General features: G+C 38.3%; 1 protein-coding gene across 2 annotated transcripts in view; it reads left to right on the forward strand.

The window, feature by feature from the left end:
* Nucleotides 1-13,682, forward strand: part of LOC5578452 (heparan-sulfate 6-O-sulfotransferase 2) — a 91,206-nt gene that overhangs the window by 26,718 nt on the left and 50,806 nt on the right. For both annotated transcript variants that reach the window (XM_001656923.2, XM_021848890.1), the window contains one exon: nucleotides 11,178-11,511. In XM_001656923.2, the coding sequence (XP_001656973.2) occupies nucleotides 11,178-11,511 (334 nt within the window). The remainder of the gene's footprint in view (nucleotides 1-11,177; nucleotides 11,512-13,682) is intronic.

Raw genomic sequence — 13,682 nt, forward strand, 5'->3', positions numbered from 1 at the left:
AATACTAATGAATACATGAAAACGACTTGTTTAATTCACGCAAGGCCCTTAATAATAAAAACAGCAACAAACTGCGTTCCCGTTATAATTTACACAAAAAAAAAATTTTTTTTTCTACTAAATGTGAAAATTGTGACATGTTTGAAATGTCATAACTTTTTTGTTTATTGGTTTACCATCACCAAATTTTTATGGTAGATAGCTAATATAATGGACCGTTTTCCCTTAAAAAATTACGTTGGTATTCCGATAGGGTTTTGAGATATTTGAGTTTTTGTGTCAAAAATGATGTTTTTTAATGCAAAAAAAAAAATTTTTTACTGTGTGTATTTTTTTGGAATCTTTATTTAGTTGTCTAACTTTGTTTCTTTAGTTGTCTAACAATCGAACGAACCGTTTTTGCTGTGCAGCTTTTTGTTTTTTTTTGAACCATTTTCATATACACCCTTTTGAAAAGTTAGTCGTGACTCAACCTGAAGATTTGATATCGGAAAATGACGATTTAGATGGAACTGAAAAACTGTGCAAAGTTTCAGCTCAATAGAAAAAAATGAATTAAAAAATTTACCAAATTTTGGTGCTGTTGCTTGGAATCACTCATGGAAGAACTGTGGCTGAATGAAATACCAAAAGTGGTCCATGAAACAACCTAGAAATTATATATTGTTTATAGGTTTGAATTTGTTGCTCAGATTTAGTTCCTAATATGCTGCCTAATACTTCCTAGAAACCCGGGGCTCATGGGAGTTCATCATTTTAGGGGTGTTGTTGAATATCTCGTATGCCTTAAGAGATAGCACAGTAATGTCTTCGACGAAGTTTCAGTACTTTGTATGATCAACCTTTAGGAATTCACGATCATTGTGTTAATTGAAAAGATGACCGGTAGGGGCACTTTTTCTAACTGGCACTATATGAACCTTGAGGGATAAAAATGTAGCCTATTTAAAATATGATATCTGAGGATTTGGAAGGTTGGTGTCTTCGACAAAGTTGTTCATTAACTCAAGGACTGGCATGCGGTGGTCATTCAGATGTGAATAACTCAAGATGCTGACCACTTAGAAAGCTGGCGTCTTTGGAAAAGTTATTCAGTTGCTCAAGGGCTATAATTAGTTTGGCCAAAAGCTTCCAGATGTTTCTACCAGGCGGTGATAATGAGCATATTTTTTGCGGATAATTCAGGTTTCTGATCACTTTGAAAGATGGCGTCTTAGGCAAAGTTGTTCAGTAGCTCAGGGGCTATCATTAATTTAGCCAAGATATTCTAGGTTTAACGTTTTCAACAAAATTATTCGATAAGTCATACCACTATTCAAACCAGTTAATTCTACATTTTACCATCAGGTGGCGGTAGTGAGCTTGAAGCTTTTGTTTTGCAGATATCTTTAAAAGAGATCTGTCCTCTAAATAAAGCATCTTCAGCATGGTTTTTTAGTCAAGGGCTATAATTTTTCAAGCAAGTTGTTTTATATATTTTATTTATCCAATTTATGAATAAAAACAGTAATCGGTTCGATTACGATTAAACGATTTTGTGACAATCAAAACGCCACCAAAATAATTAAATTGCAGGTTGTTAAAATCAATAACAATTGTGACAATCAAAACGCCACCAAAATAATTAAATTGCAGGTTGTTAAAATCAATATATATAAAAAATAACTGATAATTCGCCATTTTTTAGTTCCAGAAAAGCTTGTTCTTCAAAAGCATCATCAATAAAAACCCATCCAAAAAAAAAATTAAGTTATTTTTGGAGAACAAAAATTTGAAAGATTTTTCAAAAGAACAATATTTTATATTTTAAAAATATAGAAATTTTGGGTATAATTTGTGTTGAAGCACATTATTTAGTGTTTCAACATCCCAATTGAATATTGCCGCACCCCCCAACAAGTTAAGCATCACCCAAAAACTATAATATTTATGATGGAATATCTCGGAATCCTTACTTTCTACAAATTTGCGATCTTCACCAAAGTTGTTCAGAAGACTTATGAGGTTCATAAGGTGGAATTTTGAATGCGTAATTTTGCCACTACGTGGCACTAGTGTGCATGTAAATTTGGTCATGTTATAGTAGGTTCTAGCTCATAAACCCGACCACCTAGAAAGTTCATGTCTTCATTTAAGGTGTTCAAAAGCTTGAAAGCAATTTGAGGCAGAACTGTTTGGTTAGAGATCATTCCCGCAGCAAAGTTGTTCAGAAGCTTGCAATAAATATGAGAAAGCACTATTTGATTAACAATTTTGCCACTACATCGCGCTAGTGAGCATATGATTTGGTCATATTCCAGCAAACTCTAGCTCATGATCCTGGCTACCAAAAATCTCTATCGTGTCTCTAGCAAAGTTGTCCAGAAGTTTGAGAGCAATTTGAGCCAGCACTGTTTGGTTATTACTTTTTATGCTATGTGGCGCTAGTTTGCGTGTAAATTTGGTCATATGCTTTATTTATTTATTTATTATTATCGTCAATCAAAGTAGACTAGTCAACACTCAAATCTATATACTACTATATCTTACAGAGCTAAAGTATATTCTTAGGTTACTACGCGACATTGTTAAGTCTATTGTTTTGCAATGTTGATTGTATAAACTCATTAATCGATCTAGAAAAAAATGCAAGATTGATTCGACGGTGATTAACTCACGTAAGCAACGTACAAAGTTTTGATAGTGTATGGATTATTGAAGTTAAAACCAAAGCGTTTGATAAAACCGTGCATATTTGTTGCTTTATGTATAATGGTGTTGTAATGATCGACAAAATTGAGTTTTGAGTCTAAAATTACACCTAAATCTCTGACTCTATCGAATTTTTTAACGATTTGATTTCCTAATATTACATTTGTTTCTTGTGTGTTTCGCTTTCTGCTAAAAGTAATTAAATTACAACTTTTAACATTGACCTGAAGTAGCTTTTACTACACCATTCATCAAAAATAGATATTTCATTCAGATAGATGTCAATGTCGTTGGCATACTTGATTTCCATGAATAACTAGATGTGAGCCTTGAGGAACTCCTGATGTAATATGCATAAGATTAGATTTTTTACCATTATATCTCACTATTTGTTGTCGATTTGTAAAATACGATTGTATCCAGTTTAAAGATGATTTATCAAATCCTATTTTTTTCTAACTTGAAGAGTAACATAGAGATGTCAATGCGGTTTAATGCTTTGCTGAAATCAGTATAGAGAGCCTCTACATAGTTACCATTGTCCATTGCATTCAAAGTATAATTGGTGAATTCTAGTAAATTTGTAGAAGTGGAACGGCCTTTAAAAAATCCATGTTATGCATTTGTAATTCTGTTCAAACAATTTTCTATTAACAATGGATCCAAAGAACTTTGGAGTACAGGAAATTATAGCAATTCCACGATAATTACAAATATCAGTTTTTTTCCTGATTTGTAAATAGGTACTTCTTCCAGATTTTAGAAAATTTGCCGGATGTTAGTGACAAATTGAACAGCCAAAACAAAGGAGATGTTAATTCAACAGCAAGCTTCTTCATAATTACTGGAGGGATTTCATCAGGTCCTGTACTTTTTGTGGCATCCAATCCTCTCAAGCCTGATAAGATGTCTTGTACACTTATCTGGTGTACACTGATGTCATTTGAGGAAGCATGGAAGAATGAAAAATAATTAGGTCCTGATCCTCTTCTGAAAATGTCGTATAGATTTCTAGGAAAAGCTTGAAAAGAGGTGGCAAATTATTTCCGGGTTGTTAGCGTCTCTATCGTCAAGTTGCATGTTTGATGGGTGGTTGTTTGATTTTAATTTTGTTTTAGTATAGTTAAAGAAACTTCTTGGGAATGACTTTATATCGCTCTCAATTTTTTATTATACTCTTCAAGTGCAGAATTTATAGAAATGATCAACTGTTCACATGAGTCCAGGTATTTCAGAATATTATCATCACTTCCATGTTGTTTATAAATTTTGTGAGGCTTTTGCTCTTGATTCTTTAAATTCCTGATATTTTTATTGAACCAGATGGGATTATTTGAATCACCAAAAAGTTTTTTCCTTTTGAGAGGCACCTCTTTAGCAGCTCATCATTCTGACAATCTAGTAAGTTCGTGTTTTGAGCAAAATTGTTCAGAATCAATTTGAGTAGAGGAGGGCTATATTGCAGTTGGGATGTAATGTCATAAATGATAATAAAAAGAAGTGGAAGGATAGGATTAGGATGGTTATTTCTTGAGAAAAAGAACATTTATGTGTTATTTTATTATTCCATATTTCATTTATTAACATTCTCACCTGAAGCTTTTAATGATTTATGACAGAACCATATTGTTTGATTGGAGTCTGCAATAAACATTCATAACGAACCTAAACAAATGAACAATATGAATGCTCCTCACAGCACCTAAACATTAATATCGTGCATCTATTTGGTAAATAATATCATTAAATTTGGGAATACCGCAATAGTGGACAAATTATTCTATTTTAATAGTTCTCAGATTTAATTTTATGTTGTATTTAGTCTGAATCCATTTATATCCATTAACGCAAAGCGCGCTTCAATGGTGTGATTTATTGTGTCGTTTCATCGTGTGAGTTTAATGTGAATTCGTGAATTTTCCGCGTGACATGACATATTACTGGATAGCGAAAATCATTCTAAATACGTGCGTCGTGAAGTTATCATAATTTTCTGTTTTCTGGATGTGTGATACTTGATTTTATAATTCTGTTCTGATCGATCCAAAACAAGCGATTTGCATATAGCAGATAAAGCTTTGTTTGTCGCCCGTTGGGCGAATAAGATGCCAACAATAAATCACCGCTTGCTACCATGGCATCGGTGGTTTGCAGTGGTTGTGTGCATAAAATCACAACAGAGAGCGATCGAGTGTATTGCTTTTTTGGCTGCGATAAAATTTTGCACACTAAATGTGCTGAGATTAATTTAACTGGAGCGAAAGCGTTGAAAGAGAATCCAGCACTTCGTTACATCTGCTTCGATTGCCGCAAGAATCAATTATCTATTAATGATGTTCAAAGTAAATGTGAGTCTGTTCTGAAATCCGTTAATGAGCTGCACAGCATACAAAAAAGTACCATTGAAAGGATCGTTAATCTCGAGCGCTCTATTGCTGATTCGGTATCAAGTTCTTGCGAAAAAGTTGTTTCGAAATGCATTGAGAAATTATTAACCGACCTCCGTGATTCTGCTTGCTATGTCCAACATGCTGTACCTAACATCGCTGCCGGTCCTTCGTATGCTGCTGTGGTTCAAACTGGAGTGCCCTTATCCCAACGAACTGAAAATTACAAACGCAAGGTAGCCGATACTTATTCTCAAAACTCTGCAAAGAAGCTGAAACCTAACTCTGCTGATGATGACGTTGCAAATGATGAGGGACAATGGTTGCGCTCCGGGAAAAGGCGGAATCGGATTATTCAGAGTACACATTTAAAAGCCACTTCTGTCGAATCTTCTATCAGAACTCCTATTGGCCGACCCAAGCCTAGCCAGGTGCCCAAAATGAATCGTACTGTAGTAATAAAACCGAAAGTATCACAGGACGTAGACACGACGAAATCTGAGATAAAAAGCAATTTGGACCCCGTCGTTCATGCCGTTAAAGATGTGTTCTTCAACGATAATGGAAATGCCATCATTCGATGTGATTCGCAACAATCTGCCCTTAAACTAATTGATTCTGCTCAAAGTTCATTGGGTACCAAATATGAGATAGGTATTCAAACTGCACTGCGTCCTAGAGTTAAAATCGTTGGATTTTCTGAAGTTATGCAAGACGAATTTATTTCGAAGCTCATAAAACAAAACAACCTGCCTGATAACGCAGAGTTGAAAGTTGTGCGATTTACCAAATCCAAAAAACTGAAAGACAACCCAATGTCTGTCGTTTTGGAAGTGGATGCCTGCACCTTTAAAATTTTGCTCAACGCTAAGTACGTGAATATTGAATGGGAACGCTGTCCGGTTTTTGAATCAATCGATGTTCTTCGTTGTTTCCGCTGCTCTGAATTTGGACATATTGCGGCCAATTGTAATAAACCCTTCTGCTGTCCAAAATGTACTGAATGTCATGAGGCAACTGAATGCATGTCTGAATACGAGAAGTGTATTAACTGCACTATTGCGAATAAAGCACAAAACGTACCTGCTGATCAACAGCTTGAAGTCAACCATTGCTCCTGGAGTAATGAATGTCCGGTGTATCTGAAGCGTTTGGAAAAGTCAAGACAAAGGATTGACTACTCCACATAGCAGTCAGAACTGATGCTGCTGATCACTCCCCTTTGCTGTGAATCTGGAGCTTACAATGCAGCTTATTCAGTCAACACGTCACCTCAAGGCTCAGGACACCAGCACAACGAACTGGCTGGTCCAGGTAAAGCTTTTTGCAGTATATGTCCTACCGAAGCGTTTATAGGTACTACTCCCGCCCTCAATCGAGTACACATATTGCAGAGTACTGCTACTTCTCTCGACGATATGGTTCAAGACGATAAAGCTGGTCCAACCGACACGTTGTCTCCGGATTCAGGACACCAGCATAACGAACTGCCTGGTCCAGGTAAAGCTTCCTTTAGTATATGTCCTGCCGAAGTCTATTTAGATACTGCGCCCGCCCTCAATCGAATACACGCATTACAGAATTCAGATCTCCAGCAAGAAAACGTAGCTGTCACGTTACTGCCGGATTCAGGACACCAGCACAACGAACTGGCTGGTCCAGGTAAAGTTTTTTACAGTATATGTCCTACCGAAGCGTTTACAGGTACTACGCCCGCCCTCAATCGAGTACACATATTGCAGAGTGCTGCTACTTCTCTTGACGAAATAATTCAAGACGGTGATGCTGGTCCAACCGATACGCTGTCTCCGGATTCAGGACACCAGCATAACGAACAGCCTGGTCCAGGTAAAGCTTCTTACAGTATATGTCCTTCCGAAGCGTTTACAGGTACTACGCCCTCCCTAAATCAAGTACACGTGTTGCAGAATGTTCCTACTTATCTGAACGCAATTGTTTCTGATGCTTCCGTTGTGCACACCGAATTGTATTTCCCTAATGCTTCAGAGAAAACGGAGTCTCCAATAGATGCTACCACTTCGGATACAGGACATCAGCACCAAGAGCTAGCTGGTCCAGGTAAAGCTTTATGTAGTATATGTCCTTCCGAAGCAAAAACTACTGCACCCGCCCTCAATCGAGATCAAACGTTTCAGATAATGCAAAGCGAACTGTCTTCTACGACTGATGTGGATTCTGGACATCAGTTAAGTAATTCCCATCTCAGTGCAGCTCTTTCGTCGATCATCAGCGTTTCTCCACCACCCAGCTTCAAAAAACTGCGTATTTACTATCAGAATGTTCGGGGTTTGCGCACAAAAATCGATGATTTTTTCCTGGCTGTGGCAGATTTGCATTATGATATCATCGTGCTTACAGAGACGTGGCTCGACGATAAGATCTATTCCGCGCAGCTTTTTGGAGATTTTTATACCGTATTTAGAAACGATCGTAGCACGCTGAATAGCAGAAAATGTAGAGGTGGCGGGGTACTTATTGCTGTTTCCTCTGGTTTGAACTGTAATCTTGACCCTACTCCTGTCGATAGCTCTCTCGAACAATTATGGGTAGTGCTGAGTCTTCCTGAGCAGAAAATTAGCGTTGGTGTCATTTATCTGCCTCCTGATCGCAAGAACGACATGCCAAGTATATCCAAACATGTTGAATCAATCCAGCTAATTCAATCGAATCTCGGAATTCAGGATCACGCTTTCTTATTCGGTGACTATAATCAATCAGCGCTTGTTTGGAACTATTCAACAAGAAATCGTTTGCAAATCAACCCATTAGAATCACACATTTCGACTCAATGCGCCACACTTCTTGATGGATTCAGTCTAAGCGGTTTAAATCAAATCAATGGAATTGTTAATCAAAACGGGCGGATTCTTGATTTAGCCCTGGTCACTGATTCTGCATTAAACCAATGTGAATTATTAGAGGCCGTCGAACCTTTAGTTTCTCTTGATGCTGACCATCCTGCGTTTACCGTGGAAGTAAAAATTCCGTCTCGTTTGATTTTTGAAGATATGTCAAACGAATGTGGTTTGAATTTTAGAAAGGCCGATTTTATCGGTCTGAACGAAGCCCTCGGAGAAATTGACTGGAACATTATAGAATCTACCCCGAACTTAGACGACGCCGTGAACCTCTTTAATCACCTGATTACCAGGACAATGTCCGATTACGTTCCTGTTCGTAGACCTGCTCCCAAGCCTCCCTGGACTAATGCTCGCTTGAAGAAGCTTAAACGAATTAGGTCAAAATTTTTACGGAAGTTCTGCAGAACTAGATGCCCACATGTTAAACAACAATTTGATCATGCGAGCAACAACTACCGGCTATATAACAGATTTTTATACCAAGAATATACCTTGAGCATTCAGGAAAACCTGCGTCGAAATCCTAAACAGTTCTGGTCGTTTGTGAACTCCAAGCGTAATGAAAACGGCTTACCTGTACAAATGTTTCTACAAGACAATTCTGCTAACACATCCGCCGAAAAATGTGAGTTGTTTGCCACGCATTTTAAGCATGCTTTCAACAGCTGTGTTGCATCTAATGACGAAGCAGAAGCTACGTGCCGCGATGTACCATATAATGTATGTGAATTGAGCAACGTTCAAATCGATCACCAGCAGGTTAAGGCCGCCATCTCTAAATTGAAGTATTCAACCGCTGCCGGCTCGGATGGAATTCCATCCTGTCTCTTGAAAAAATGCGCAAACAATTTGATCCGTCCGCTAGCTTTTTTGTTCAACGAATCTCTGCGACAGCGTCTGTTTCCATCTAACTGGAAAATTTCTGTAATGTTTCCAGTGTTCAAAAAGGGCGACAAGCAAAACGTTGAGAACTACCGAGGAATAACCTCACTATGCGCGTGCTCAAAAGTTTTTGAAATCATCATCTACGAGTTGCTTTTTGCGAGCTGTAAGAATTATATCTCTTCGGATCAACACGGTTTTTACCCTAGAAGGTCAGCCTCAACGAACCTTTTGCACTTTTCCTCGTTTTGCATTCGAAATATTGATGCTGGATCACAGATTGATGCGATATATACTGATCTAAAGTCGGCGTTCGACCGAGTTGATCACAAAATATTACTTGCCAAACTGAATAAGTTAGGAATCTCATCAAACCTTATTGATTGGTTCAATTCCTATCTCACGAATCGCAAGCTGCTAGTTAAAATAGGCGATGAGTCGTCGGAATTCTTCACTAATCCAACTGGCGTTCCTCAAGGAAGTAATTTGGGACCTCTGCTGTTTTCAATCTACGTGAATGAGCTTTCAAGATTGCTACCACCGGGCTGTCGATTGTTTTATGCGGACGACGTTAAGATTTTCATTGTAGTTAACAGCATTCAAGATTGTTACACACTCCAACGGATTTTAAACTCATTCGTAGCATGGTGCTCCAATAATAAGCTGACAATCAGCCTAGCTAAATGCAGCGTGATAACATTTCACAGAAAATTGCAACCAATTGTTCACCACTATACAATACTGAATCAACATCTGGAGCGCGTCGACCATATCCGAGATCTGGGAGTTATACTCGATCAGGCATTTTCTTTCCGTCTACATTACGAACACATCATATCTAAGGCCAACAAACAACTCGGCTTCATCTTTAAACTAACCAGCGAGTTCCATGATCCTCTATGTTTGCGGGCATTATATTGTGCACTAGTTCGCTCAATTTTGGAATCTAATGCTGTTGTATGGTGCCCATATCAAGCGAACTGGATCTCCAGAATTGAGGCCATACAAAGAAAGTTTGTCAGGCAAGCGCTTCGAAGCCTTCCATGGCGTGACCCGCTAAACTTGCCGTCGTACGAAGATCGTTGCGGACTACTCGGACTGCGGACATTAGAAGAAAGGAGATGTATTAGCCAAGCAGTGTTTGTTGGAAAAACATTGCAGGGAGAAGTCGACTCTATCGAAATTTTAGGACGATTGAACATCTATGCTCCTGAAAGAATTCTACGCCAGCGCAACTTTCTACAGCTTGAGCCACGCCGTGCAGTATATGGCTTTCATGACCCAATCCGTTTCATATCTGCCAGATTTAACGAAGTATTTCACGTATTCGATTTTAACATCTCTACAACCGCGTTTAAACGCCGATTACAAGGCTCATTACCGACTTTGAACAGGTGAGTTCCTCTCCAACAACTCTAAAGGTTGTAAATGGTGCTACCAGATGTTTTTTTTTTTTTCTCTCATTCTCGATTACAATTGTCGCCGAGTCTTGACCAGAGATCATCGTAATGTTTCCTGTAGACCACGATGTTTGGATGGATGGATGATGCACGAATAGTTTTTAAGTTTTATGATGATTGACAATGTTTGTAGAAAAGTAATTGTGATCGTATTGTATTTAATGACTTTGTTTATAATTGTTACTGACAGTGATTGTAATGTTTATGTAGAAAAGATATGAGGTTTTTACGCCTTTTTGAGCAAGTCGCGAGTTGTTGGTCTACTCAAATCGGCTTTTCCTCATCAAACGCTTCATTAAGCAAAAGCAGATGAAGCTAGAAACCAAATAAACAAAAATAAACAAAAATAAACAAAATATCCCTTAAATCATATTATTTTCATCACAAACTTATAAAAATAGCAATTCATTGCTCCTCTAAGATGCAGTATTTTGTATCTATGCACGCCAGAATGCAATATTCTCCCATATTATCTGACTGACGTCCCCGGGTTTGCGCATATCGCTAGGTGAACTCCCCACACACCGGTTCCTTACGACTGTTTATATTGTAGAAAAAGCAAACAAAATCCGACAGCAAACATCGGTTGCCCTAACTCATTGAATACGATGAACAACCGGACGGCCTCTAAAAAAACCGTTCCGATGGCATTTATCGTCTGTTTCATCATTTTCTTTTCCTCGATATGACCAAAAAACAAGCAATAAGCTTAAATTATGCATTTATTGTTATAGCTCGCGATGTGCACAGTATTCCTGATGCGGTACGCCCTTTCCAAGTTTGCTGAATGAATGGATTATTTGAATGCTCAGAAAATTGTAAACAATATAAATTCAATGTTCTCATTTTTTTTCTCTCGTTTTTTCGGCTTCTAGCGACCGTGCACTTGTCAGCGAAAGAAGAAACGGTGCTATTGCTTCCGACCGCACCGCAATGAGAATTGGCTGTTTTCGCGGTACTCAACGGGCTGGAAGTGTGGCCTGCATGCTGACTGGACCGAATTGACCGGATGTGTGGACTCCGAGCTGGACAAAAACGAAGGCGAAACGGCCAAACGGCGCTACTTCTACATCACACTGCTGCGAGAACCGATCGCACGGTATCTGTCCGAGTTTCGCCATGTTCAACGCGGGGCAACCTGGAAGAATTCTCGCCATTGGTGCCTGGGGCGTACGGCGACACCGGATGAGCTGCCGCCATGCTACAATGGTGAGTTGACTATTTTTTATATGATTTTTGCGCTTAAATATTTATTATCAATCACCGACGCCATTGGTATTCGGAGAATGCCCCACCATATTGAAGGGATCCGGCAATGAATCTTAATGATGGGGCGGAGATTGACAGTGGCATTCACAGTACGGGATGCAGTGAACTCCTCTGAAAACTTTATATATTCAATGGTCAATCACAAGAAATCCATTCATATTCTATACATAAATTTCTTGATAAAGTTGAAGAGGATATGATTTTCCGGTATCAGCGACAAATAATGTTAACACGTTATTTGAAACATGTAAATTTATGACAATGCAAAAGTGATCCTTTTGCGCTGTCCTTTTCCATGGGCGTAACCAGAGGGTGACAGGAATGGGGGCATTACACTGCCTGGCCGATGGGAATATTTCGATACGGAAATCAATCTTGAGTGTGATTTTTTAAAAGATTGTCTCCAGCACACATATAAATAAAATAATTGTGTCATGATCAGGGATTGAATCCTGAGAAAATAGAGAGAATCTCTCACATGAAAATAAACATTTCAATAGGCGCACATTGTGAGTAGCACATTATGATAATACAGGTTAACGTCTACTACAGTAGTTCATTACAACCATTATACACTTATAGCTGACCAAAAATAGTCACAGTCGCGCGTGACTTTTATTTTCAGTATCGCATGAATGTTTTTGTTGCATGAAAGTCTTGGTAGTCAATGCGTGATTGTCACGCTCACTACAGTTTTTGACGGTACATTTTGGTTCACTGCCCCCAACGGTAAACAAGCGAGAAAAATTGATTTTATCATCGTTCTTTCTTTGGGGTTCTTGTCAGATGCTCCTATTTATCAGACTTTTCACAACTTGCGATACATTGCCGATCAAAGACCGCAACAGATGAGATGTTTTTCTTCACTTGTTTTGATCGTGCTTCAAACCAGGCATTGCATGATAGAATTTTTGGAGAATCTTTGGAGACTACCAAACAATCAGGCTTCGCCTAGCAGCGTTAGGTGTCGGCCAGGGTAAACGCGTCACGCGAAGCGACGCGAAAATTGCACGGGAAGGAATAACAATTATTAAGGTGAAGATGAATCGAAGCCAAACCTCAAATTTTCAAGAGCACGAATCTGGAGAACCGAACACCCGTTTGAGCTGAAAACTTAATCGATTAGTCACCACCAGCTCGGGACCAATCGATTAAGTTTTCAGCACAAACGAATGTTCGGTTCTCCAGATCCGTGCTCTTTAAAATTTGAGGTTTGGCTTCGATTGAACTTCACCTTAATAATGAAATGTCAAACTCCAAAGGATTTTCGCGTCGCTTCGCGTGACGCGTCTACCCTGGCCGACACCTTACTCGTCTAGGCGTAGTGTGAGACGACAAAGTGTGGATTTGATTCCCACTCCCACTAAGTGGTAATTGTGTGGGATGAGGGTGTCGGCTAAATGAACAGGAAGAGTCACAGTAGGGGATATTAAAAAGGTCAACCATGTGATTTTATCGAATTAAAGAAAATGTTGTTTTGTTATACAATAATGTTTTGGGTTGCGTATTAATTGATAAATAATCTTTAAATTACCAATATTCCTTAACAATCCTAATTTTGGTAGAAGTTCTAATTTTAAAACTTTCACAATACAAAAAATGGATGTACAGTAGGCCTATTCATATTTTCAAAAATGTCTGGAAACTCCCCAGTCAACCAATGCTTTTATTTATCATTGCGAAATGAACTTCTGGCCAAAATTTCACTTAATTTAGAGTAAATTTAGATGTGCTTCAAATCAATTATGTGTTTTTGGGCTATTTTCAAGCTTCAAAAAATCATATCTACCGAACGAAACATCAAAGTTTATTGGAAATACCTCTACATAGTAGTTTATCCAATTCTACGAACTTTTGCCGAACACGATTTTAAGATTGGAGCAAGTTTTAACATAGTTTGGTTGAGGTTTGTATCTCGAGGTTCTTGAAAATCTCTTTTTTCGGGAAGTGTTTTCACTGGAAAGCATGCCTGCATGAACATTTCGGATTTTTAATTTCCAGGCATGATGACTATGCATATCTTAAAGTCAATCCCGTTCAAAGTTACCATTTATCTTACGAAAATCAATTGTAAAAAATAGTTATTGTAAAGCACATTTGTAAATCCACTG

Source organism: Aedes aegypti, chromosome 3 (genome assembly GCF_002204515.2).
Source record: "Aedes aegypti strain LVP_AGWG chromosome 3, AaegL5.0 Primary Assembly, whole genome shotgun sequence".
Taxonomy (NCBI): domain Eukaryota; kingdom Metazoa; phylum Arthropoda; class Insecta; order Diptera; family Culicidae; genus Aedes; species Aedes aegypti.